A 27,990-nucleotide genomic window follows, 5' to 3' on the forward strand; every position below is an offset into this window, starting at 1 on the left:
GGCACTGCGAGCCCGTCTGTGCCTCTGTGTCACAGTGGGACCCTCAACGCCACACTGGCACCGCCAGCGCCGTTTCACCATCCCCGGGGTCGCGGTGCCGCCGCCGCCGCCAATACAGCTCCCCGTTCCCAGGGGTCGTTTGCCGCTTAAGGGGTGCAGGACATCCCGGGGCTGCTGTGGGGGCAGACCCGCCGGTTCCCCCCGCCCCGGGACAATCCTGTCCCAGCCCCGCCGGCCGCTCCCCCCCCTCTCCCAGCGCACCGACAGCCGCGCAGCCGCCGGCCCTCGCACTCCGCAGGCGCGGCCGGGCCGGGCCGCCCCGCCGGGGCGCGGGGGGGGCGGGACGGCAGCGGCGGCCCGTGGGGCGACAGAGCGGCGGGGCGGGCGGCAGCGCTAGGACCGCGGCGGCCGCCGGGCTCGCCGGCAGACGGACAGACGGACAGGCGCGCACGCAGCGCCGCGCAGAGAGGCGGCGGGGCATGGGGAAGCGCGGCCGACCGCGGAGGGAGCCGCGGGGTGCGGGGGCGGCCGGCGGGGCCCGGTGCCCCCTCGGGGACATCTGCAACACGAGCCCCGCGGCGGGCATGGACACCTTCCTCTACAACGTGCAGGTGCTGCTGGAGGCCGCCAGCTACCTGGAGCGGATCGAGAAGGAGAATAAAAGTAAGTGTGGGCTTGTGGCCGTGCGTGTGCGTGACCGGCGGGGGGGTGAAGGGGGAAAAAGAAAAATAAGCCAAACTTTTGGCTGGCTGCAGGAGCCGGGGATACAGTGACAAAGGGCGCCGGGGCCGGCCTGCACCCCCGCGGCGGAGACACGCGTGGGGATCCCCCATCCCCCGGCGACCGAGGAGGCCAGGCCCGGGGGAAAGTTTGGGATGGAGAGCGCAGCGGGACGGGGAGGGGGTGGGGGAGCGCATCTCCGCTTCTCAGGGAGGGCGGCTTGGCCGAGAGGGGGGCACGGAGCGGGGCCGGGGCCCCGCGCGGAGCCCGAGCGGCGGGGGAGGAGGCGGTGACACGTCCCCGCTCCCCCCGCCAGGGCATGGGCAGAGTCACGTAGGCAAGCGGCAGCACTCGCCAGGTAGCCGGCGGGGAGGAGAGGGCAGGGCAGGGTAGGGCAGGGCGAGCGCCCGGTGCGGGGCGGCGGCCCGTCGCACCGCTGGCCTCCTGCTCCGCGGGCGCGGAGGGTGCGCGTAGCCTGCGCCTTTCTCCTGCGGAGTGTTCTCCCGAGCGGAGCGCAGGCTGCGGGGGACGGCGGCACCGTAGGGAACTAACGTGTTTGGAACAAAGGGGCCGCCGTGCCCCCCGCGGCGGTGCGCGCCCGCGGAGCCCCACGCGCGGAGCGGACACCCGCGGCGCTGCGCCCGCTGAGGCCCCGCCCCCGCGGCCACATGGTTCGCACATGGAGGCAGCTCGCCGCTCTCATTGGCTGTGTCCTCCCGAGGGGCGGGGCCGCGCGCCCCTCTCCGCCAATGCGCGGCGCCGGGGTCCCCCGTGTGACGTCACGCGTTGCCGAGCGGTGCGCGGAGCGGCGGGGGGGGGGGGGCGCGAGGCCCGTTGTGAGCGCGGGGGTCGAGGCCGGGGGCGCCGGTGCCGCTGTGTCCCTGGGGGGTGTCACATGCGAACGTCGCGGGGAGCCCCAGGATCACTCCCCCACCGGCGCTTTGCCTTTGTTTTCCTCGGGTTTCTCCGTTATTCTCTTTCTTAAGTCTTTATTTTGATTTCAGTTTCTTTTTAAATTTTTCCCTTTTTTTTTCTCTCTTATTTTCCCTCTTCCTTCAGGTTTCCCTTTTCCCTCTTTTCTTTTTAATGGTGCGTGTGCAGCTCTCTCGCTGCGTTTTCTTTTTCATTTAACTTTACAAAGGGCTCAGCGAGTCTCTCACCGCACATCTTCATCACACCGTCACCCCCACCTTGCCGCTCACCACTATATGGCAGCTATAGGTCCCACACGGGTGACGCTATAGGGTGCCCTTGCTCTGCAGGGACAGCTGTATGCACGCAGGCTCCCAGGGAAGGGGATACCACTGCGGAGAAGCTGCTCTGCTGCTAAAGCCGTGGTGGTGATGGGCCAAAAGCCGTTGTTCTCTGCTTGCCCAGAACAAATCCTGGCTGCTTTTCTGTTTTCGAAAGTTGAATCAACGTTGAGGTGTTTGTTTTGTGGGTTTGTTTTTTTTCTTTTTCTCACGTGCTAATTGCTGTTTCGTAATGAATCTGCAAAGCCGTGCGGCTGAGGAGCTGAGCAGCACCGCGGCTGGCGGCTGCGAGCAGGAAAATGACAGGAGTTACCAGCAAAAATGGGGTTTGCATGTGAAGGCAGCAGCACCGCTGCTTTGGAAATCAAGTGTGAGACCACTGAGGTTTTTTTTGTTTGTTTTTCTTTAAGAGTGCTCACGTCTTGAAGGGGAACTGTCAATTTTTATTTTTTTTTCAGAGCAGGTATGGGAATAGAATCGTTCTTGCCATTGAGGTGGATAGTACCTGATCTCATCTCTGTTTAAAAATGCATCACTTTATGCGGTTCCTTGTTCGGAACTGGAAAAAGAGCAGGACAGGAGGATACTGGGTTTTTATTGCTAAATTTTGAAAGGAGCTGTTTGCATCCAAACTGTTTGCATTCCTGAGCACTTGTTTTCACTAAAGCTTTCACTAAAAATCATCATGATCATAGTACTGAAAATCCTCGCTTTTATGAGCCGATTCTGCAAAACCTTTCGATGTTTTAATTTGCAATCAGGACATTTGAGCTTGAAAGGTCCCATTTAACTAAAAGCTCAACTATTGAACGTGCTGTTTGGAACGTGTCTGTCGTAAACCAGGCAGCTTTTACGTGTTGCTCCCAAACAAAGAAAAATGCTTCTGGGATTGGAAAACAATCTCTGAGCGTTGCGGCCCTCTCTAAACTAAGGAAGAGCCACAGAAGCAGGAGGATTATATCCTAATGTATATACATGGTCTTACCGGGAAGAGATTTGCATGCAGAGCTCAGGTTATTGTACCAAGAGGATTCTATACCCTTTCATCTGCCAGTGCAGGAGCCATTGCTCAGTGCATCCCGTGCTGGTGGCCTGGCAGAGACCTTGGTAATGGCTGGGTACCCCTCATTACTGTCTCTGACCTGGCAATTAGCAATAACAGAGGAGACCAGAGCAAAAAAAAAAGTTTGGCGACAGAGACTGCAGCCAAACTGGGTTGTGGGCAGAGCCGGTGCTCAGCTGCTTCCTGCAGGATGCCCAGGTGGTTTGGCCGCAGCGTTACCGGGGCTGTGACAAGCTATTTTGGTGTTCCTCCCATCAGGAAGGTGGCTGAGTCACAGCCCTGTTGTGCTGGGTGCTGAACACGTAGGGGAATGACTGTGCCCTGCCTCAAGGAAACAGTCTTAAAAAAAACAGAGGTGACAGGTTAAGTGTTTGTCTCCTCCTGCCCAGGACGAGGATGGGATGGGGCTGGGTGAAGCCCCGGGAGGCTGGCTGGCATCAGCATCACAGCTTTGGGGGAGCCAAGGGGTTTCGGGAGCCAAAGGCAGGAGTTTAAGGCAGGGCTATTACAGATGGGTGAGTTCAAGTTGTTTTCCTAGTAGTTTTGTAGAGTTTCTGATAAAACACTTTCGTTCTTCCAAGCCTTTGGTGGCTGTACCAGGTTATTCACCTTTTTAAAACGCTGTCCCTAGCAGAACTGGATGCAGTTTAGTGAGGGCACCCCATGTGAGGTGAGGCAACCCTGTGTCTTGTGGATCTAAAGGCTTTGATAGTCCAGAGTGTGCATGTCACACCTTCTGGTGGTAGAGAAGCAGCCAGGAGGCCCTTTTCAGCCCCCGAAATGTACCAGTTTCCCACCTCTGCTTTCTGGTCAGTGGTGTAACATGAGTGGTGGAGCCTTCCATGTCTAGGGCAAGACTTTCAGTTAAGGCAGTAGTTTCCTGGTTGCTTGGTGCTTAGGGAGAAATAAGCAGATAATGGTTTTTTTACATTTATAGGTCCCACATCCCATCATTGTGGACAATAATAACAGAGGGGCCGTGGGTTGGCTGGATGGTGTGGAAATAGAACGACAGGGCTGAGAGCCACAGAGGAGAGTAGGATGTAGCGTCAGGGCTATGACAGTGGGACACTGTGCTTTGGGAGTGACCTGTCTGCACCAGCAGTGAAACCACCTTTGTAGTATTCACTCAACTTTAAAAAATATTGGAATAAAATTATCTGTATTACAGTACGGTGACAAGGGAGACCAGAGTCCTGTTATCAGACTGCTCGGGTAAACTGAAGCATTTTAGCTACTGAAACATGACTGAATTGTTTTTCCAGTTGATCCTCTGGAAATGAGTAATAGCGCTGCCTGCCTGCTTGCTGCAGTTCTCATGGTGAGACCACGAAACCCAATCCCAACACACCTTGCTAACTGACATGTACAGATTTCCAAATGACCTGTTTCTAGAAATTTAAGCTTGGTATCTAAGGAATAGAAACGTCACATGAAAAAAATTACAGTGGCTGTTTTCAAAAATGGAATTTGTGCTGAGGGCAGCTCTGTTGGTGTATCTGTAACCGCTGCAAATGCCACTTCATGGATAAGCATGGCTGGAAATCTGTAGCAACTGAAATGTTGGAGTTTGGAAGACATTGTTAGAGGGACCTGGAGTGAACTCAGCTGAGGTTTAGTATATGCCAGGCATCCTCTTGATCTGTATGGACTCATGCTTTTGTCAGTAGGAGTTGCGTAAACACGTGCTGAATTCTTCGGATATGATGACTTATCTGTAATAGACATGGTATGTAACATATACTGATCTCAGTGCAGATACAGAGCTATGTTGCTATATCCTCTTTTAAAAGCATGAAGACACGCAAGCCACTGCAACAGTGGTGTCCTTACTCACAAGTCTAGTAGAGGTGGGCATGCACGGGACAGTGGACTTTGCCCCTCACAGAAGATAGCTAGATCTTCTTTGCAGCCTCACTTTTAAGTGCTGGATATGTTTATTGACCTTCTGACCAGGAATAACAAATACATGACCTTAGATTTGTCCTTTGCTCCTGAATAATCCTGTCTGAAGGAGAGGAAAGCTGAACCCTGAGGGCGAGTAAATAGTATCTTCATCACGTGGCTCCTTTGATTGTTTATGCACTGTTTGGGGTCTTTTTTGACAAGCCAAAGTAAAGTTGTATCAGAAACCTATAGCTAGCGGAGGGCAGAAGGAGACAAGACTGCCTTCCATCTGTATGCAGAGCTCCCATTGAATCAATGAGAGCTGAACACATGGCTCAAGGTCAGCATAGATGGTCTTGGATCTTACAGTGATGTATGGAACAGCAGCAGACTCGTTTATTTATATATTTTTCATGCAATTCACAATAAACCCTTCCATTCCTCCTGGTTCATGACCTGGCCACAGTGATTCATGTGTTAGCCACTTCCAGGTTGGGTTATTTTGACTCACGCTGTTTGGACCTCAGCATGAAGTTCAGAAGGAAGCCACAGCAGCAGAAATGATAGGGCAGAGGTGAAACGGTGGGACTGTGCCAGAAGAGCCACTGAGAACCGATCACATCCCTTGTCAGCAGAGCATCCCAAGGGCTGGCAGGGAAGTGCCATCTGCCTTTGTCTGAAGGCTCCTACCTTCTTCTTATTTAGCTGAAGGACCCTGTATATGATGTATTTTTTTTTCTTACAGGAGTTCCTCTTCATTTTACAGCTGCATCAGTCATTGGACTTAACCAAAATTGCAGAGTAAGTCACTGACTCAGAATAAACTGGGGCGCAGCACGAGTCTGAAAACACAGCAACACGTCTCCCAGAGGAAAGGAGCAAGTAGCCCAGAGAGCTGGGAGACCTGTGGCTTTTACCTTATTGATTGACACAACATGGCCTTTAAATCAGAGTGAGGTATACAGCATGCGCTTTATTCCTGTTCAAACTCTTGGATGTCCAGGTGGTTTGGCTCTGAGAAATGTCTGTCCTCACTCGTGGATGGGTTCCAGGCACCAGTGGGAGTGCTGAAAAGGATTATCTGATGCCTTGTGAAAGATTGAGGCTCCCGGATGAGAAATGAGGCCACGTCCTACACGCGGTGTAGGTCCCTTAGTGCAGGTACTGCAAGCATTGGAAGGGTGGTGAGTAGGTGGGACGGGATGTTCTCCAGCCCGCTGCTGTGAGTCCTCGGATGCTGAGCTGCTACAGTCATGAGTACAAGAATAGAGACCTGGTTATTACAGCATGTGCTGACAGGTGGGATATTCAGGTATGGCAGAGATGTTATTTCTCCAGCTAGAAAAACGGGATCTTTTTAATGGATCTGCTGTCCCCAGAAATTTGGAGAATCAGTGAATCTTCTCACTGCTTTGAGAGCAGCAGAGAATGATTCCTGCTGGGGATCTCTGTTCATTCCTTAGTTGCAGAAATGTTAAGTGTCAAGGCTTTGAAAACAATATTAAAATTTTGCAGGGTTTGTATGAAGGTGGGCAAAGGAAGCTGTTACAACTGTTGCTATCTTGTTTGTCCCAGGGGTTGCAAAGAGTTGGGGATAGAAGGATTTTAGAAAAAGCCAAAGACAGGATGGAAAACTAGGCAGTTTAGCCAAAGGGTTTGCCCTTACTGAGAATAACTTCCACGTTGCAAAGCATTGTGTTATTTCTAAGCCTTGCGTTAAAAGCTGAGGGTTGGGCATCTTGATTTGTGAGCTGTGTTCCTGTTCCACCTCTAGCTCAGGGTGTGTCTTCATGAGGACGATTATGCTGCTTACACCTCAGTTTCCTGTCCTGCAGAGTGGAAGGAAAAGAGCTAAAGTCTTTGCAGGTTTGAGAATCTCAAAACATTACTTTCTGGAAAGCTCTTAGAAGATTTCCCTGATGGAAGATGCTAGTTTAATGCAAGTGATGGTGGTGTTGGTAAAAACCAGACCACATCTGTTCTACTCGATTAAAATAGTAGAGCAGCATTTCAGATGTAAATATTAATTGATTTCTGCACTGCAGATTTCTTCTTGGATATTTAAATTGTTGCTAAGGAGGAGGGAAAGGCTATCAGGGAGATTAACAAATCCATTATTAAGGCTGGAAATGGAGGGCTGCCGAAGTGCCATTTAATAAAATGTAAAAAGCCCCTTTCTAAAGGGCGAAGCAGCAGAACACACAATGAAAGTGAATCACAGCTGCCAGAAGGGATGCCAAGCAGCAAGCACTTATAATCAGAAAACTGTACTTACTGATCATTCAGAGCTACTAAATTAAATGATCTCATTCTCCCCTAAAATACTATTCCCTTAGCCCCTCACTAGCATTGCCTGTGAGTTGCTCAACTACATTTTAAGTGTGACTTTGGGGTTTTTGGTCAGCAGTTGAACAGCATCGGTCTTCTTTGTGCCACTTTCCACCCACTTTTGTTTCTGTCACATACAACTCTGGCAGTTTGCAGGCTGACCTGCCCACACGAGCACTTGGGATGGCAACTGAGAGATTTTGCAGATCTGCTGTGTCTCCACAGTTGGCTTGCCTGCCTCTTCGGGGCTTCTTCTTTGGGAAGATGTCCCACCGATTGCTCTCAAATTTGTCTTTGTTTCACACAGTTGGTTTTTTTTTCTTCTTCTAATTGTATATTGTTTGCTTCAGAAACAAAGACTTGGAAGCTGAGTGGCTTTGTAAATGGAAGAGCTGATCTTGCCGTTACTTCAGTCCAATGCTGATTTAATGCACCGTGTGTATCAGTGTCCTCCTCCTTCATACCTTCTTACTTTGCATCTTAAACTTTAGCTTCAGGAGGCTGACACTTTGATATGCTCCTGAAGTGTGCCCCCTCATTTTCCAGCCGTGGCTTTCCCTATTTAATCCCTAGGGTGACACCGCATATCTCTGAATGTGCCATCAGAAAAGCCAGTGGTGGTGAATGCTGATGAGAACCCGTTTTGTGGTGATTTTGAGGCTTCATCATGTTTTTATTTTTTAGGAGGGGGTTGTGGTGTTGTTGGCTGTTTGTTTGTTGTAATGTTTAGTATTGCTAATCCCAAGAGGCACATGGCTCCCTGGTTTTGGCAGCGGGTTAGAGGAAACACAGAGCCCAGAAAAGCTCTTGCATTAGCCCTGCTGTTGCAGAGTGGTTTGTGCACCTGTGGTGTCCTTTTCCTTTTGTGAGTAATCCAAGATCATATAAATACTCCCTAAGACTGCTCAAATATGAAACTTTCTGTGTGCTTTCAATAATCTGCTCTATTGGCAGTTTCCAGAATAGAAAAAAAAAAAAGAGGTGGGGAGAGAGGTAATACTTCCTTCCCTCAGTTCTCCTCCAGACAAACACCAAGTTTTACCAGTGCACCTGAATCAAGGCTGTGCTGCCTGAACGAGGGCTGGGGCTTGCTTTTCCCCCGAGCAGGATGAGGGAGGTATGTCCCTGAAGGTTCCCCCAGCTTCCTTTATTCTTCAACTGTCCCATCTTAAGAGAAACAAAACAAATCAACCCTTCGAGATTCGGAGATGAGAAGGGCAGTGTAAGAACTGAACACTGGTAATATTTTTACCTCCATCAGCTGCAAGCAGCAGTTTTCTGAGGAAACCTCAGAAATAGTGATTCAGCAACAAGTGTTTAAAGAAGAGTTAGCTACCCTAAATCCACTTTTTTGTCAGGCCAAGCTGAGTGCTGCCAACTCTTGCAACTTCTTCACGAGTCTCCTGATACCCTGTGCTTTGTTTAAAGCTCTTGTTGCCAGACACAAGCCATTAATTTAGAATCTTAGCTTTTTTTTGCTTGTTTGTTATGTTGTTTTTTGTTGTTGTTTTTGTGGGGGTTGGTTTTTGTTTTGTGTGGGTTTGGTTGTTTGGTTGGTTGTTTTTAGAGGTACTGTTCCAGCTGCCATTCTGTTGGAAGGATGCTTGAAAATGTAACGAGCCACAGCCTAAAGGTTCAGACCCACAAAACACAACCCCAATTAGAGCTAGAGAACAATGCTTGGAGGGTTTCTAAGTCAGTATCAGTTTGAGATTCTGATTTTTACCCTGGGCGTTCTGATTCTGAGTGTTCTCTGATTGTTCCCTTTATGAGTGTAGATCAAGTATGTTATAGACTGGTATCATACTAACCATTTTTTTAAGCATAATTCCAGCAAATGTTAAAGTAGCTGGCAAAATTCAGTCACAGAAGCGATCATGAGAGTTTGTGCCTGTATGAAAATCAGGGTGTAAATACATTATTAAGATGCTGAGAACAGCGATCGGACTGCAAGGTGTAGGTGTGACGGTATTTATTAAAATGTTGGGTTGGTCACTGTTGTTACTTGTTTACGTGTTTCTTCAAATACATAAAATGGGACAGAGTGAGATTGTGATCTGTGGCATCTTTTGTCTGTGACCTCAAGTGACTGTGCGCGCATTAACAAATGGGTCTTGCACCTCTGGCTCCCGTGAGAAACACGGGACCTGTCACTGCAGGTGTGGCTTCCCAGAGCCTGGCACTTTGTCTTTAGTTAAATCTCCACCGGTGAGTTGTGGAAAGCTCCGACCCTGTGGCTGCAGCTTTTTTTGTAGCCTTTGCTTTTTTCTTGTCACAGTTTCCCATGCGGAAAGCCCTGGTGTTTGCACGGGGAGGGACGAAGCCGCCGTAGGTCCCTCCTGAGCAATGTGTCTCAGCAGTGGCGTGCTGGTGGAGCGCGGAGCTCAGGCCTGCGGGCTGAGGTGCTGCCCGCGGGTGGCCGCCCCGGCCCGCGGTGTCCCGGTGGCAGTCGTGCCCGCGCACGGCCCCACCATTCACCGCGGGGCCTGCGGGCTGGGAGCGCCGCCGGGAACTACATTTCCCAGGCAGCCCCGCGCCGCGCCCGCCCCGCCCCTCCCGTGAGCGCCGGGCAGAGGTAAACAAAGTGCTGCGAGGCGGCGGGGGCGGGGCGGGCTCGGCTGAGGGGCCGGTCTCGGTCCCGCCGCGGGCCTGCGGGGGCTGCGTCCTGTCAGGGCTGAAGTGGGGGGTAAATCCGGGCCGGAGCGGGGGCTGTGGGGTCAGGAACAGCTCTCGCCTCGCTGCCTCCCCCGGGAGGAGGATCCCGGCCCCGCTCCTTCCTCCGGCATTTCCTCGTGTGTTCCCTCGCCGCCTCCGTGCGTCCGCCCCTCGCCCTCCCAGGGGAGCCGCCCCCCCCCCCCCCCCCCCCCCCCCCGGGACGAGAGGGCTGCCGGTGTGCGGAGGCCCGGGGACTGGGGAGAGACGGCGATCCCTCGCTCCTCCCCCCCGCAGCCGCCCCCGTTTCCAGCGGGGGAGCTGGGAGCGTGGGGGCGGAGGGGGGCCCGGGGCTGCGGAGTCCCCTGGCAGCCGGCCCGGGGGCCATGGAGCAGGTCCAGATGATCAACATCCAGCGGCTGCTGGAGGCGGCCGAGTATCTGGAGCGAAGGGAGAGAGGTAATGGGGGGAGGAGGGTGCGGGGGCAACAGCCCCGCGTGGGGGCAGAAATCCCCGCGGAGGGGTCGGAGCGGCTGTGGGGAAGGGGATCGGAGTGAGGGTGGGCTGGGGGTGAATCCTGGAACAGCGAGGGGTTTGCTGAGGGACAGGGCTGACAGGTCCTCCCCGAGCTGGTGGCTGAGGTGGGAGGTTTTTGCAGAGAGGGGGAGATAGAGGCGAGTGCGATTTCTGGAAGGAAAAGTGGGGTTTGGTGTGAAAGTTTTGCCACGGGGCAGGAAGGATGGTGGTGGGTGGCTCTGGCTTTGCAGAGACGTCAGTGGCACAGTGAAATATGCCTGGCTGGTTTGCCCGGTTCAGGGAGCTCGGACAGGAGGAGACAAAGCGCTCTCTGGGCTGTCGTGTTTTCTTTGATGTTTTCAGGTGTTTGAGTGGTGATGCTGTCCTTCCTCCAAGGTTGGCAGAGCCTTTACACTCCCCTTCCTCTCTTTTCTCCACCTCCCAGTCCACTTCCCTCTGAATACATCATCGGTCATTTCCCTGAGCTGTTGTGGTTAAGGGCCTCCCCAGCCAGGCTGTGGGTTCGTGGTGAGGCCTGCCTGCTGACTTCTTGTTTTCTTTTTTTTTGTTTGTTTTTCCTTAAATGACCTTTTTTTAAATTTTTTTCTTTATTCCCTGCCTGTTGATTCTCATGCAGAGTGTGAACATGGCTACGCCTCGACCTTCCCCTCAGTTCCAAGCCCTGGACTACAAGACCCAAAACCCACGCGGAGGCTGAGCCGGGCAAGGAGACACAGCGGCAGTGGCAGCAATGGAAGTATGACCAACAGGTACGGCGTCGGCAGGAAAACAGGGAGTGCAGGGCTGGCTGGGATGGTGAGGCTGGAGTGGAAGGCTGGAGACCGAGGAGAGAAACCTTGTGGGGAAGACAGGAAGAATGTGAGCACAGAGGGATTCGGAGCTGGGACCTACAAGTACAGTGTCCCTTCTGGATCTGTAGCGCTGAGAGCAGAGGGGACACGAGGGAGCTGTATCTGAAGTGGCACTACCAGCTGATGCTGTGCCAAGGCTCAGATGCTGCAGAGGGAAGGGGAATAGGGAGATCTGTTCATAGGGTTCAGGGAGGAGGCAGGCAAGAGCTATTACCATTATATACAGCTGATGTCTTTCCAACCCAGAAGTCACTGCTTTTAAGGGATAGCGTGCGTGCAGCCTGAGTGCTTTGGGATTGTAATGACAGGCATGATTTGAAGCATGGAAATGATGTTTTGAAATGGATCCCCTACAACAAATGGGAGAGAGGGAGATGACTGGCTGATATGTACGTGTTAAAAATTCAACTCAGGAAAATGAAGCTGTCTTTCACTCTGCGTTTCAGGGCAGTGGGATTTCCCTGCTTTCTGATTGCCTAGTAGTTGTAGAACTCTGTGTTTTTGAGACTTCTCTTACTATAAAATGCCATATTTCTTGGTTTCTTAAATGTAGAAGAGACAACAGGATTAAGCCTATTTTAAGAGGTACTGTGGTAGGGTCTGCCTCTCACCTCTTGTTCCTGTTCTTTCTTTTCTTCTGCTCCCTGGTGTAGAATTGTTCAAGACCTTCTTGAGACCTTCTGGGATACAGAAACTTTAGAAACATGAAGTATAATTTTGAAAAGGCAATCACAAGCTTGCTGTTACTGCAGCAAGGCCTGTGCAATCCATAAAATGGTGGCAGGTGGCTCAGGTGATTAAAGCTTTCTTAAGGCCATTGGGAAGGACCTGTAAAGGCCTAGGGAAAAGGTGCCTTTGCTTGCAGCAATTCTGCTTCGGCAGCATTTGATAATAAAGGTTGTTTGAAGTGATGTGAGGACACCTTGCTGTGGGGAAATATTCTTCATCAGGATCAGCATATCCTGCGCTCTTTGTACGCTGCGTGTTTATAGCTGCTTCTCTCCTTCATCCAGCTTCTCCTGATTTCAAGGCAGTTGTAGCCCTTTACTGTTTCCCATGAGCCAAAGTCCCAAATCCCTGTGACTTTGTGTTGGGAAATGATGGCCGATGCTGAACCGAGTTCTGTGTTTTTCCCCTCTGGGTTTCTCACATACTATTTTTCCATCCCACACCTCTTTCTCTCAAAGGCCTTTGTCATGGCAACCTGCCCTTCTCCAGAGGAGGGCTGGAAGCACATCCCCCTCAGGAGCACCACATCCAGCAGGCTGCAGGCTCGAGAGGGACGCCAAGCAGTCCCTGTCCCTGGAGCCTGGGTACTCAGCGTGCCCCGCTGACACAGAGCCCCCCAGCACAGCTCTTAGGGAGCACCTTGCTGTGCCAAGACCAGCCCACTGGGCCATTTAGCATGACAGGCTGAATAGGCTGGTGTGGGGTGAAAAGCACCGGAGGAACAGAAAAGGTACCTTCTAGTTTTATTCAAAACCTTCATTGTACGGGGAATATTGAGAGCAAATTGAATGTGTAGAATGAGAGCATTACCCAGTGTGTTGCCTCCCCTGCTTGTTTCAGCCTCAGGGAGTGACCAGTGTCAGGTCCGCTCCTGGAAGAAACCAGAGTGGTTCTTCTGGGGAGCTCAGACATTATACCCACGGTTGGAAATGGAAGTTTCTTTCAGCGCAAGTCCCAGCAGCTTGCGCTTGCTGCAGGAGATGGCAGGCCGTCCAGATGGCTGCAGTGCTGGGAAGTGACAACTGTGAAGTTCAGGGTGCCTCCAAATTCACTGCAGTGTGTTTTGTGTGACACCAAGTATAGCATCAGCCTTGTTTAAGGAAGGCTCTGTATCATCCCTTCCTGTTAAAACCAAAGGGACAATTCAGTAAGTTCTGTCTAATGGCGTTTGAATGGATTTTGAATTAAATATCAAGCCCTCGATGAGGGACAAAACTTATATTTCATGCGTGGACATGAGATTTTCTAACATTCTTTTGATTTCAAAAGGTTTAATTAGTATAGAGAAATTGCACATTTAGATCTTGTGCAGATCTTGTCATTTAAAAGCCTCCTGTAAAAATGTTTCTCAAGCAGCCTTGGCAAAGCACAGTTGTTTTCTTTTTTTCTTTTCTTTATTTATATACTTTCAGAAATTGACACATGTGCATTGTCGCTGATCTTTACTGAACCCAATAATCCATGATTATGTGGCACAAGGTATTTGCAGAGCCTAGTTGCTCTTTATTTGATAGTTTACACCCAAGTATTTCCCTTCAGCATTTGCAGCCCAGACATGACAGCTATTTCTTCCCAGCAGGCTCTGTGCTGTCATGGCACAAACACCCAGAAAGTTCTGAGGAACAGGCAGCCCAACTCTGGATGGCAATGCTGAAGCAAATCTTATTCTTAAAGAACTATGATAGTCTCCCAGAATATATTTTTTCTACTTTAAACGGGTGTGCAGATAAGAGGGAAAACATTGCTGCTTTATTTGTAATTTACATGATGCATTTTTAAAGGAGGATGTTTTGGCTCACATTCTCTCTTCCTTGGTTTGTCTCACTTGTGCAACCGAGAGCATGCGGAGTGCTGCAGAGGGGTTCTGCAATCCTCAGGATATTATCTCTATGTGTGTGTAGTGATTTGCGTGGGTATTTTAAAGATATACTATTGCATGCTGTAATTTAAAACCTGAAAATATTTCAGAATATGTGGTCTTGCTTTAGTCAGGGATATTTAGGTACTGAAAATTACCCACCTGCAAAAGTATATGGAGGATCACAGTCATTGTGACCTGGAGCTCATAATAAACAAGGGAAACTTTAAAAAAAATCCCATTTAACACATAGCTAAAAGTAAAAAAAACAAGCAAGTCAATTAGCCAACCCATATTAAATTAGAATTTAATTTTTCCTCTTTTTTTTTTAAATTTACTCTTGGCAAAACTCTCCTGGTTTTCAGACTGGGATGAAACACTAACAGAGATTTATTGTAACATGCAGTATCACTTATTTAATGTTTACTCCTTCTGAAGACATTTCTGGTACAGAAGCTGAGTTCTAAAAACTTGCTAGAGAAGTGAAATAGTCTATGCTGGGAGTACAGTTCTGTGAGTACAGTAACTTGCATTCAGTGTCACTGGAAACTGCTCTTATAGACCCTACATTTGCAGTTCTGAATAGACCCAGATATTTGAAAGGTTCTTTATAGTTAGTTAAGATTAGATCGGTTTGATATTTATACATTTTGGGAAATAATTGAGAAGACTTCTTAATCAATTTAAATTGTGTCAGCAGGAAATAAAATAAACAGCAGGGATGCTAAATGATTCCCCCCCCCCCCCCCCCCCCCCCCCCCCCCCCCAATAATACAATCAGTTTAATGAAGTTAAGATTTATAATGGTATCTGAAATTACATTACAATATTGTCATTTGTGTGTTGGGCTTTTTTTTTATTAGACTCTCAGGTGTGTAGAAAAGCCTGTTATTTTTTGGTCTGATCTTGGGGAAATGCCAGGCACCCTCCCAGCAGCTCTAGGAGCTCTGAGCTCTCCTGGGAGGCCCGTGTTAAGGGCACTCAAAGGATCTGTTGCTCAGTTCCATGGGGGAGGGTTTGATCTCTGTCCAGTTTCTTTTTCCTTTAATTTTCCTCTCTTCCTATTATCCTCCCTTGTGTCTGAGGCTGCTTCCCAAGAGTCTTTCAGACATCTACAGTCTGGTAGCAGGTTGACTGCAGAGCTTGGAATCAGCAGCTGTTTTGTGTATGGTAGGGGATTTGTGACATGGTGTCTTGAAAATCTGGGTGTCTGGGTTTCTTTGCTCTTCTGACTGTTCTGGTGGCAGCTCCTTATTTTCTCGGTTGTTGTGCTCTCCTCTGCCACATTTGAAACTTTTTTTCCCACACTTCTGAATCCCGTCACTTGGTTTTCTGCTGAATCTTCTCTGTAGCCCTCTACTCTCATAACCTTTAAAGCTGTTTTTTTGAGGGGAGGGATGGGGGCTGTACTATTGAAACCCTCAAGTACTCTTGGCTTTAAGCTTGATTTGCTCACTGTGCCCCTGAGAAAGGATGGGGGTAGGTAGGTGTGCATTAGGTACTTCATGTGCCTCAGGTGATGGCTTCATGTGCCACAGGTTCATGAACGCGGGCGCAGAAGCTAAAAGGATGTGGCATGTGTAGCTGCAAGTCAACCTTGGCTGTCTGGTGCATAAGTAAGCATGATTTACCCGAACAACGGTGCTGTGCAGTGGTACCTCGCTGTGCAGGGGAGGAGTAGTAGGTGGCTTGGTGAACACTTGCTTAAGGACAGTTTTAAATTTATTATATCTTTTCTGTCAGAGGAGGCTCACTGCACCCCCATTACACTGATCACTGAGTACCTGCCAATTTTCAGTCCTTCCTGCAGCCTCTGGAGTTAGGACAGTGCAGTATTTCTGATTTTATTGGGGCAGAAGAGGTGCAGGGGGCTGAGTGGTGTGCCTCAGTGGGTAAGAAATTCCTGAAAGAGTGGATTTCTGTGTCAGCCCGTGATGTTCTGCTTTTCTGCACAAAGCCCCTACCCCTTTCCTCATATCCCAGGGAGCTGGTCTCTGAGGTTTTTTGTTGATGGCTTTGTTGCTTCCCAGCCTCTATCAGTTGTTATTTGTTTCTGGATTGTACTTTGTTTATTTGTTTGGGGAATTTTTTTTTTTTTAGCCACTTGCACTCACAGCAGATCACACACTTACTACACAGCCAGTGGGAGCTGAGTTTTGACTTGCTGTGTGTAGGTGGGTTAGAATCTGGTCCTTGTGTAATAAGCTGGAGACAGAGCCTGTGCTTTGTCTCAAGCCTTGTAGTGCCAGGGAGCTCTGTTGATGGCTCAGGATTTCACTCTGTTTCGTACAGTACAAAGCCACATGTGTAATACAGAGAATTTGCTGTGTCATGTTTTGATTTATGCCACATTTTGTTAACCTACAAACAGTGAGATTACTATCTGGAATCTTTGTGCAGTTGTTGAAATTTTGTCAAGAAAGAGTTGGAGGTGGGATCTTGCCTTCCAGTAGAGAGTATATATGAATATCCCAGTTAATTTTACAAGAAAGATAAACGTGACAAGACTGAGCTGTTAAGGAATGCTTCTCTATTAGAGATGTTGAAGGGGACTGGCTGGCAGTATTGACTATAGTTAGACTTCTTTTTGAGAAAGCATAATGAAGTTTTGAGTGTTAGACTGAGAGAATGGGTTGCTGGCCCGTGCACGAGAGGTGAATCACCCCATGTTAAAATCCCACTTTGTTCTTTAGGTTTGTACTGGAATACGGTTGATCAGAGCAGGTTGGCAGATAGGGCTGTACTCAAATAACTCTGTTTGGACCCAGTACATCCCATCTGCCTGCTTGATGTAATTTGTCCCAATGCAGTCTGCAGGTGTAGACAAATAAGTTGTAGTGATGCTGGACTTCCTGAACCTGCTGGCACTAAGTTGTGCCTTCCCTTGTCTCTACTGATCTACAGCAGAAGCTGAGATCCTGCCAATGAGTTTGGGGGAAAAAAAATAGCCCATGTAGGTCAGGTTTTGTATGCAGTGTCTTCTCAGTGATGGTTGGCTTGAAATACAAGTGACAGCTTACCAAGCAAAATATAGAAAGTGAAGGTGAGCCCAGCAAATGGCATGGTAAGCATAAACCCCACTCCTTAGTGAGGAATGAGGCCTCCAAAAGCACTGGAGCTGACAGGTCCCATGGGGTAAACTGCTGTGTTCCCCTTTGTCACCCAAGTTTATTTTATAGCTCTCCAAGTGGGATGATCCTGCAGAGCTGCAGTTCTTGCTTTCCTTTGTGTATTAATAATGTAGCCATGCAGTGGGAGATCCATGTGACAGGGAGTCTATGCAGAAACCCATGATTCTGGGCTGGATTTATACTTCGATACCTTCAGTAGGTGTAAAATGTAAATTTGTAGTCTGTTTACACTGTCCAGGTTGTGCAGAGAGGCCTTTGTGTAAACTAGAAGCAGGCCCAGTTCTTGATGTTATCTCCAATTTGGCTATAATTCACTGCTGCAGCATCTGTCTGCCGTGAATTGTTGCTCTCTGTGGCTGAAGGCTTATGATCCCTTTGTCCTCCCAGATTTGGGGGAAAGCCTCTGCAGGAACATGCTGGTTTGCAGCAATGAGACTGTTAGTCGGGGCTCATGCTGCAGCACTCTACCCAGGTAAAGTGGTGCTGCAACGGCCGTGGGCTGATTTGCATCACTGACAGCAGGGCTGACACAGTGACAAGAAACTTCAGATTTTGGTGCTTAGGGTCTTTTGAAATGTGAAGGTTGTTAGCCCCAGCTCCTAGAGAGGTTTGATGCCCTGGGATGGTAGGGAGGGTATTTGGGCCAAATCTGGTCATCTGTTCCTGGAATGCCCTAATTTTCTCTTCCCATTTTATTCAGAGTACAGTCAATTCCCTGGTTTAAGTAGTATTCCTTGTTTGTGAGGTGTTTTGGAGTTTTTTCCCCTCTTGCTATGTTTGCACCCTTTTTGTATCTTCTCTGTGTAATGCCTCGTCCACAACACATGCAGGGATTTATCCTTCCTGCTTTTGTTTAACCTGACCTGATCCTTTGCCTGACAGTGAGTTGGTTGTCACCTGTAGCATTGTTTCCATCTGCTCCCCTGTTTGTGGGTAAGACTGACTTTTTCCTTTCACACTCCTGCTTGAGCTTTCAAATCTATTTCTCTTCTGACCTAAACAGCCCAATCCATGTCATGCTGCTGAATTAATTGTCTTGCTTGTTGAAGTTCCTGCTGTTATTCATCTCCCGATCCCTCCTGACAAACTTCTGCTCGAATTCAAAGACTGGCTTCTGTTTCTTGAGAGCATTGCCTCCTACTCCCTACCCCTTTTTTTTACCAACAAAGATGTGTTTTTGTTGACTATTTTGGGCTCTCTTGATCAGAGCCTGTGGGTCTCTGGGGCTGTGCTCTTGGCTGGCCTTTGCCTGGATCTCTTCTCTGTAAGATGCTGCCTTCTTGATCAGCTCAGAGGGAACAGGCCTGCTTTTTCCATTCTGCTGGATATATTCCCATCTCTAATTTTTGTGCTCCCTACTGTACTTCCATTGTCTGATATGAAAGCGATTTCACTTCAGTTCGGTTGCTTTATGAATCCAGTTTGAAGTAGCATACATGATTTCCAACATTATCTTAATTACTTGTTTATACTTTGCTGCTTGCTCTGTGACAAGCAGGCAAGTGGACTGAGAGCAATTCTTTTGCCTCAGTTTTGATTAAAGTTCCTCTGCATAAATAAGTTGATTATTTTCCGAACAATTCTCGTTTATCTCCTTCCATCTGTTACACTGGGATTTCTGTTGAGACTGTTACTCCAGTCATCATGCCCAGGTGCCTGGGCAACCATAAAGCAATGTGTAGATATGGAAAGGTAACATGGCACCAGTTTTGGTTTGACTTTAACAGTTAGGCTACAAACTGCAGCAGTTCATGAACTGTTTCTCAAGTAGCTTGGCCATCTGGGAGCAGTGGGAGGTAGCCACCTTGCTGCCTTCATGTTAGTTGCTGCTGCTTGTGAGCCAGAACCGTAAGAGCAGAAGAAATCGGAGCTATTCTGTTTTTCTCAACCTTTGTTTTACATGGACCTCCCAGATGAGTATGTCCCTGTTGACAGAATATGACCCCAGACATCAGGACATCTGAGTTCTCTTCCCAATATTGTTACAGCGTGTGTAAGTCTTCATGCCTCAGTTTCCCTAATACAGTGTGTAGCTAACAGTGATGCTAATGTATTTTCAAGTATATTTCCTTGCCCTTCATCTGCAGGCACAGTATTGCAGCAATATAGTTGTAACGTTAGAGATAACTAACAAGTCTAAATAGAAGGGAAGAAGGTCTGGCCTGGCCTGCAGCCATACAAATGCCGTCAGTTTCTTTTCAAACAAAGTGCATTTCAGTCACTCAAAAAGCCTGATTTTCCCCAGTGCATCCAAAGGCAGTTTCTTTAGGTCAGAGGATGTGTGTTGCAGAAAAATACATGTTACCTGAACAGACTCTTCCTCTGTAGATGACATTGCCAAGGCTATTTCTGGATATGTCCATCTTCCTTGAAAGGGTAGTGTTATGTGTGGGAAGAAGCATGGTACAGGGCAGAGGGCTGGGCCCTTGGATCGTTTCCTGTGTTTGCTGCCAAAAGGCTGCAAGATCTGGGCACGTCAGATGACCTACATGGTTTGTACGATCTGTACCTTGGGGTAGTGCATGCACTTTTCTAATCCTGTTTTCAGGAAGCAGAATTGGTGTTTTGGAGCTTGTGGCTGTTTGGTAGAAGGTGAGACTTAGCATCCTAAGTTTTACAGGTAGATTTTAAAATTGCCTCCTGTACCTTTAATCTCTTTCTTTGAATCACTGTGATCTCTCTGCCATGCAGGTACCAGCAACTCTGATACTGATTCTGGTGGGGCCTTGAAAGACCGAGTCCATGACCATACAGTGGGACTCATGGAGCCTGCTGGGTGTCAGTGGAGCAGGGACTGCGTAGAGCTTTCTACTCTGCCAGGCCTTCCCCTGCTGTGTAATATACTTCAATATTCAACAGAGAAATTTCATTAGCAGAGATATTAAGGTGTTAGCAGGGGATGGGATGAAGTCTGTGCCTCCTTCTACTTAAATAATTCATTTTGCTTTGAATGATCTGTTTATGATGATCGTGTGGGGAGTTTGTCCTTCCCAAGTAGCACTTGGGAGAGCCCTGGGGGATGGTGCACACCTGACATTAGTGTGAGGAAGTGTCTGTATTTTCCTGTCCTCATGTTGGGCCATGCTTTTGTCTGTACGTGGGGGAGCTTGGAGGTGCCACAGTGAAGGCACCTGACATTTCTCCTCACCAGGTCCTGAAAAACATGGTTTTGTCAATGTATTTAAAAAAAAAAAAAAAAAAAGTCAAGAATCTGTCTACAAAAAGCTCAAACTCTCTTTTACCTCAAGGATCATAGACAGGAATCTTGCCATGGTGAAGGCAAAGGATATACTTTTTCTTGACCTGTGAGACTCTACCTGAATTTGTCAGGTTCTAAATCACTGTAGATGATGTTGGCTGCTGCGTGTCTGAGGGAGGTGGGCCAGGGTTTCCCTACTGAAATTGCTAACATACCCCCCAAAATGAACATACATCAGCCTTTGTATCTGATCTGTGTGCACAAGCCCCTTCTGATGTGATTAGCTGTGGGCTGGGAAGGGAAGGAGGTGATTTCTGTAGAACCTTCGCTCACTTGTCTCAGGAGTTAGAAAGCGGATGAATGGAGCAGCAAATAGTGCATTGGAGAACTCGCTGTGCTCCTGGCCCCTGTCAGCAGCTCTGTCTTCAGTCAGCAAGTCCCCTTCAGTCTGGCTTGTCACAGGAGACCCCCAATTAGTCTGTTTCTTGTGTTGTGATTTTTTCCAGGGTATGGGCCTGGGGTCTGAGCTGTGGAAGTGCTGATGATGCACAGCTGTAAGGGCCACCAGTGGGAGTTGTGCTTTGAGTTTGTAAAGCGGCCTAGAAAACCAGGCCCTTCGGGGCCTTTGTAGCAGCACTCTGAGGGGCAAGAAGCTGCAACGCTGACTTCTCTCTTTCTCAGCTTCTGATTTGGAAGGTGAGGATGCTTGACAATAAACATGCTTGTGAACTGCCTAGCCGCTGCTCTCAGTGAGCCTGTCGAAAAGCCTGTAAGGAAACCACCGGTTCTGTATTCAGAGCAGGGCTTGGCTTGAGGCCACACGTTGAACAATGAGGAGAAAACAAAATATTGAATAGCTGCTTGTTCGGCAAATGTGGTTCCTCTTGGCCGTGCAGGGCCCTGTGTGAGGGAGTGTATGAGATGGGGCAGTCTTCCCCCATCACTTGGGACTGTGACCAGCCTCTGCACGTAGAGTCTCAGGTGCCACAGGAGAAGACCCTCACCAGCACTGGCTCCCAGCCTGTGCAGTAGGGAGAGAAGCCAGCTGGGGGCTGCTTTGCTGGACCCAGATTGCAGCAGTGAATGCGAAACAACATTCTTGCTGTTCTGTGCTCTGGCTTGGAAAACCCCTCCCCTGCAGAGAGCCACCTTGTGCTGCCTGTCAGGGCATTGCTCTGGTTTTGGGGAGCTCAGCTCTGGGACTGGAAGAGACTCATGGTGCTCAGCAGGAACAAGCTGTCTTTCTGCTTTTTCCTCCCTTGTGCTGAAAAAGCAGAACATGTACAGTATGCTTTGGGAGTGCAGCTGCAGTTCCTTCCCTACCTATGAGTTACACCTGATGTGTCTATCAAATTAGTTTTATCACTAAGCTAATATTACTTTGCGCTTGGATCCCAGTTTAGATTCTTTGGCACCTTGTACAGTGGTGTCTGAGAACAGGGTTGGCTCACTTGGTAGAAAGTGGGCAAGACAGGAGTGCTGGTTTAGGTTTGAGTTGGTTTGCTGTTTTTGTGTGTGTGTGTGAGTTTTGTTTTGTTTTTCTCTCCACTCTCTCACTTGCAGCTTACAATGATTCTGTCATTTTTTTGTCTTTGACCCAAGAATCAGGTGGCACAAATGTCCTTACTAGATGTCTCTCTGGGATTTCAGAGACCAGCACCCCACAAATCCACATCTTATCCTGGGTTTCAGGGAGCCCAAGTTAAGTACCCTGCTCTGCCACAGGCTTCTTGTATGACCTTGGGAAAATAATTTAGCTTTTCTCTGTGTTACTGTTGTCCCCCCTGCATAGAAGTGTTAGGGAAGAGTTAGTTTCAGAAGTGTTGCGAACAAGTCATCGTTATGAGGAAGAGGTACCAAACTGAGAGGGGCTGTGTAAATACTGTAGGTGGCTTGGAAGACATTTACTTTTTCAAGGGATGTGTGCGGTTAGTGTACCTTTTAAAGCTGTTTTTGACTGAGTGTTGCAGGAGGCTTTCAAGATAGTGTAGAAAGCGAGGGGCAGGTGACCTTCTGCAGTTGTGAATTGTGTGGAGCTCCTTTCCCCCTTGTTGAGCTCAAAACAGACTGTGGGGCCATTTCACCTTTTGTAAAGATGAATAAACACGACCAGATGCCAGTACGGCTGCATTGCCTTCTCTGCTGGAGACGGAGAATGTGAACTTTGGAAGGAGTCTGGCTTGATTCTGGGAAAACAGCTTTGATCAGAGCTTTGGGAGGAATCTGATACCATGTCCATCTAAGAGTGACAGAAAAAATAGCCAGAGTTTGGGGCCAGGTTAATCTGGTGCATCTCCACTGGCGTCAGTGAGAAGGTGAAACAGTCTGTTCTGGCACCTCACTTCAGCTCCTCATGGAGAAGCATTTATTCTGGACCTCAAGGCCAGACACTGTAGGGGGATCATGAGACAGTAATGACTAAGATAACTTCTGTCTCTAGCATCGCTTGGAAGGAAAATGTTTTGTTAGATTTGCTGAGGTGAGGCTCTTGTTGTACTTGAGGCTGGTACTTGCAAAGGGCATGAGGATGGCAGCAGAAGGGCTTCTGCTCCAGCTCTGCCATCTCCTGTTCAGCTGTGTCCCAGTCCTCACTGCAGGAGCTCTTGGCAGCTCTGACTACCATAAGGTGCTGGGTTCTGGAGGCTCCTGTGCAGTCCCCCAAGAGCCAGGCTTCTGGGCCTCCTGGGGCTGAGATGGGTTCACACCTCCCTTAGAAACTCAGCCCTCGAGCATCTCCATCTGGGCAGGAAGGTTTGACTCTTGCACAGCTATTTTTTGTCTGAAAGCCTCACACGTTGCTACTGGTGCAGCTTCTCCATAGGCTTCCCCAGACTGTGGCTTGTGCAGTTGGTTTCGTAGACTGCTTACAGCGTTGATCCACTGCTGCCTGAAACCCTGGCAAAACACTGGGGTTTTTCAGCCAGCAAGTTTTGTTTTGTGGACACAGGTGGATTTAAAATTGAAAAAAGCTGTTGATCCCCCTTCCTTTTCGTTTGATTTGTTTTGTCATTTGGCTGTTTCTTATAGGAGTAATTTCTGAGGAAGAACTTGCATAAAAGAGAGAGCAGTAATGTAGTTCACTGGTTCCAGAAGGGTTGGTTGATTTTGGCTTGGGGAATGATGGTTGCATTTCCTGCAGGGGAATTTGGTGGCCAAGTGAATGGGTGTCAACAGAGCCAGAAGGTGGGGAAGGTCTGTAAAATGAAGAATGAGATTGTAAGTGGTGTGATGATGTATAAGTACCAGAGGTGGCTGAATCTGAGAGAAGTAAACCAGAAAGTGTTTGTCCTTGTCTGCAGATGGATGCTCTTGCTGTTTTGCTAAACATGATTTGGGTAACTGTGCCTCAGTTTGTACAAGCTGATAGAATATTTCTGTCCTGATTAATCTCTTGCTAAAGCAGAGTGGGGTGAGTGAATTTGGAGGAGAAGCACTGCCTCTGTCTTTGCATTAAGAACATGTATTGCAAGAGGTCATTTTTATTTCCCGACCCCTTTTCCTGACAGTACTTAAGACCAGCAGCATCTCCTAAGCCACCAGTGTCTGTTGTGGTCAAGATGGAGCTCTTGGAGTCCTGGGCTCCTCTGGAGCCAGATACAGACACAAGGGTGACCAGGTACAAGGAGATGACAGGGTCATTGGGTCTAAATGCCATCTGTGTATTGCATAGGACAAGGGCTCTTGGGCTGTGTTTTCCCGATAGAAAATAGTTACCTCACTAAGAGGTTAACTGAAATGCAGATATGCTGCAAATGTATTCATTGGGCTATTTATCAATATTAAATGTGTAAACTAGAAAGGTCAGCTGTGTTTAATGTCATGTGGCAGCTTTGTGATTTTAATTACAGTAAAAAACCCAATGACAAATGAATTCTGTGTTCTTTAGAGCTTCTTTGTCCCTGACACTGTTTTGTTGGCTTACCTGTGCTCAGGGAAAGTTTGTCTGCCTCTACCATGGTAGGAGAGATTTTATTTAAATACAGAAAATGGGATAAAGTGATAAATCATTTACAATGTCTCATTCACTGGGGGAATTTAGTGTAGCTTGATGTTTCAGCAACAGCTTGTTACAGTGTTGGATAGCAAGGTTGCAGGCAGACTCAGGGCTCAAAAAGGTTGTTGAATCTGACCTTAAATTAGAGTGACTGACAGTTGCTGCTTCCCTGTTTCTTATTTTGTACACAGTTTCAGGTATCTGGGTTAAAGAGGGATAAACTTCTGTTTCTTCTCTTTCAGCTTTTTGTTCTTTAAAATTGTGATGGGAACTGCTCTGCTGTTTTTGTTGTTGTTTGCTTGGCTTCTTTATGTTAAGCTTCTAAAACTCTTTCTTGATCTTTTCCCAAGCTGTTTTCAAAATGTAGTCAGCCAGATCCTTCTGCTTATATAATATTCCTTCAGTTTTTAGGAGTAGTTACTAGTTTGGGTGTTTTAAATTTAATGTTAAAGAACTGACTGCTATAGAAACCTGACTTTTAAATGAGAACCCTGTGGACAGTTCGTGCTTGAGCTACTTACACATTGCAGCTGAGGTTTTGAGCAGTGTGCTTGGGCTTTTGTTTTCATCTCTGAGCGTGTCCATACCTGCGTGGCTGCGGTTTCAGCTTTGCAGGTGGGTGCGAGGTCCCGCTTGTCCTGTCTGCCTGACAGCGGACATGTGAATTCCTCTGTTTTGTGGTCTGTGCTTGACACAGTGTCTTTATTTCACTGGGCGACACGGGCTGTGGCTGACTATGAAAAGCAGCAAAGCAGCATCACACTGAACACACCAGTTCCTCGCTGTTGTGAACACGGTGTGCTACAAGTAACCCTGAGACGTTCCCCGAGTGCTGCAATAGTTTACAGCTGCGGTGTTCGTCCTGTACCCATCAAAATGCTAGTGATGGCATACAAGGATGGGGCTTTGATTTCAGTCTGGTGATAGTCTCTAGGTTCTCAGTTGATGATAAGACTAGCTCAGTTAAAAGAGGTTCAGTTACACTTGTTTCTGTACCTATTGGAATGATCTTTTTTTCTGAATGTACTATCAATAGAGATTCCAGTACTTTTTTCCACTTCACTGAGAGCACTGTCCTTGTTTAACTCCAAATAAATCTTAGTAACATGTGCAGCGCAAAAATGAGGGGAGAAAATTAATCTCTAGATCAAGAGCTACAGAAAATGAAATGAATTATGAACAGAAGAGGGATTTTTTTTTCCTGTATCCATTCTCCAAGCAAAGGGAAAGTGGCACAGAAAATAAAAGTTAGTGAATGGTGGTAGTGGGGAGCAGTGCTGTTGTTTTGTTGGGTTTTTTTTCCTAAATTTAGATGAAAGGAAAAATGAAAACTTTTCATATTGTCGTCAGTAAGACAAAGCAAAGTATAGTCAGGTAAGGGCAGTATCATCCCCATAGGATTCATTTAGCATTGCTGAAATTCTTTCCTTTGCATTCAGCTTCACTAGGAAAGCATTGGGGGGGTTGGAGTTTTCCTTGTCATCAGTATGGTTAAAAGTCACAGTGTAAATTTCCTGACTTGGTGAAAAGCCTGTGGCCCCTCTCAGTTGTCTTGTTCATCAGAAGGCAGATAGGTAATAAAGAGTCTCCTGTGTGAGAGGAATAGGGAGAACCTGCTGTTTTAATTTTGTTCACAGCAGTGGGCCAAACTTTGTTCTTTCAGTGCTGGCCTCGATAATTGACTCAATATAATATAGGAATTCAAGCCATTGCATTTCTCTGGCTTTATAACTGCTAATGTCATAGCCAAGAAGAGCATGAAGTCTCCTGCAGGAACATACTGTAAATAAGAACAATAAGCACGTTCCAAAGAACATACAGGCAGTGGTTTTAAAGGGCCACAGCTCAGCCCTGGCGGGTTAATTTGCATCCAGATTGCCTGGACAAATGGATTTTGCCGTTTAGGCTCTGTGGGAGGTGTGGGTTTGATTTGAGAAATTTTCTGGACTAAATATTAGTTTAATTTCTCTGATTCCTAGGAACCAGACTTAAGGGATCCTCTCTTATCAAGAGGGAAGGATTTGCTTTAGGAGTTTACTTTAGGAGTTGGGCCATAGTGTGCCTTGCCTTTAGGGTACCCCATATCCTGCTCTGCAGGGTACCTTGCACAGGCATACAGTAAAGTTTGGTTTTTCCTCTGGCCACCTGCAGCTCTCAGCCATGGCTAGCAAAGACTCATTTACCTTGTTTTTCACAGATATCCACGGTTTATTTGTCATCTTCAATGAGGTTCTAACACCTGTTAAGCGCTCCTCCTCCCTTTTTTTGGAGGAGCATTTAATTATGACAGGGTTTCCCTTGGAGCGCATCCTCCATTCAGTTCCCTAATTGTAGAATTCTCTGTGGGATTCTCCAGATGGGGGATAGAGGATAATCTTCTCAGAGCTCCGGAAGAAATGTGATGCCAAATTACAGAAAATAGATCCTTTTTATTAAGCTCTTGGGCTCCTTTTACTCTTATTTTAAAATGACCTTCTGTTAAAGAGAAAAGTTGGATAAATGGCTATCCTTTTTAAATAATCCTTAAGAACTGTACCTGGTTTACTAATAACACTGTTGGAGTAGAAATCCTGAAAGAATTTCAGCTCTTTTTTTGCCACTGGTGCTGTCATCACAGAGACAAGGAGAATGAACTTGCCTATTTCCCTTTTGTTTCTAGCTGGTCTCATTTTCAAGCTGCGACCTGTAAACTGGGCAGAGTGCTTGGCGGGGCAGCCAGGTATAAAGACAAAGCCCCCTCCTTTGTGAAGTGGTCACAGTGCCACTTTATGGGTCACTTGCTTTGCTGCAAGCCAGTGCTGTGGCAGTGCTGGTTCAATCCCTGAGGGGTTTCCAGGGATCCTAAAAGTGCTGCTCAGCGCCGCTGATGTTTGCAAACATGGCAATAATGGTCATCCCGTTTTGTGCTCAAATGCTGGCTGTATCTGGAGTTGTACTAGGTTTGCTAAATCTGGCATGTGAATGCTAAAGGGCTCTGGGGGTTGTCCTTAGAGAGCCAGTTCTGCTAGAAGGTTCCCATGTGTTTGATGTGCAGAAATTAATGCTCCATAAACTCCTGTGTTAGCAGATGATACTAATATTTTTACAGGGTGGATGGAGAAACTGAAACAGAAAGAAACATAACTGCAGCCCTCTACTGAGGTGGTGGCAGAGCCAGAAGTGGTCTGGAAATGGCTGACTCTGGTCCCCTGTTACAAGCATTGTCTCTCTCTGTGGTTTTGTGTGTGTTTAAGTCTCCAGGGAACGTTTTCCATAGTACCGGTAAGAGTACCAGCTTTGCAGGTAGCAGGGAAATACAGACGTAGGAGGGGAGGAATCTCTAGTTGACAGAGAGGCTGAGGTTATAGCTATAAATTGTGATGTATGTATTTGCTTGTCTTTACACTGCAATATGCCGCTGGGGATCTGTACAGCTTGCAGCGACTGATCTGTGGTGCTGAGAGGTCAAAAGTGGCTAATCCAAATTTTTGTTTGTCTTCCAGGTCTACGCACAACGAACTAGAAAAGAACCGGTAAGTAGCTAATGAGCTGAATTCTAAGAAATGCAAGCCTAGTGAGTGTAATGTGCTTTAACCTTACACATGCAGGTGCCGTTTGATCAGCTTAGACAGCTGTGAATGACCACACTGCATCATAGTTTTAAAAGTTGGGTGGGAGATACAATGAGATCTGAAAAAGAAGCCTTGTCTTTGGTTGTTGTTTTGGTTTGGGGTTTTGGTTTTGTTTTGTGTTTTTCTCTTTCTCTCTCTCTCTGAAAAGGCAAGAAGTGACCCAGTTTTGTGACTAAT

The 27,990-nt window shown here is 47.7% G+C and overlaps 1 protein-coding gene across 2 annotated transcripts in view; it reads left to right on the plus strand.

Annotated features, from left to right (window-relative positions):
* Positions 1-379: 379 nt before the first annotated feature.
* Positions 380-27,990, plus strand: part of MXI1 (MAX interactor 1, dimerization protein) — a 56,251-nt gene continuing 28,640 nt past the window's right edge. The window contains exons 1-3 of one of the 2 annotated variants that reach the window (XM_080347552.1): positions 380-663; positions 11,057-11,189; positions 27,685-27,714. In XM_080347552.1, coding sequence (XP_080203678.1) covers positions 480-663; positions 11,057-11,189; positions 27,685-27,714 — 347 coding nt within the window. In that variant the 5' untranslated portion in view covers positions 380-479. Of the gene's footprint in view, positions 664-9,863; positions 10,363-11,056; positions 11,190-27,684; positions 27,715-27,990 lie in introns of those variants that run through there. The other variant, XM_080347553.1, reaches the window with a different exon arrangement.

Source organism: Nesoenas mayeri, assembly GCF_963082525.1.
Source record: "Nesoenas mayeri genome assembly, chromosome: 7".
Taxonomy (NCBI): Eukaryota; Metazoa; Chordata; class Aves; order Columbiformes; family Columbidae; genus Nesoenas; species Nesoenas mayeri.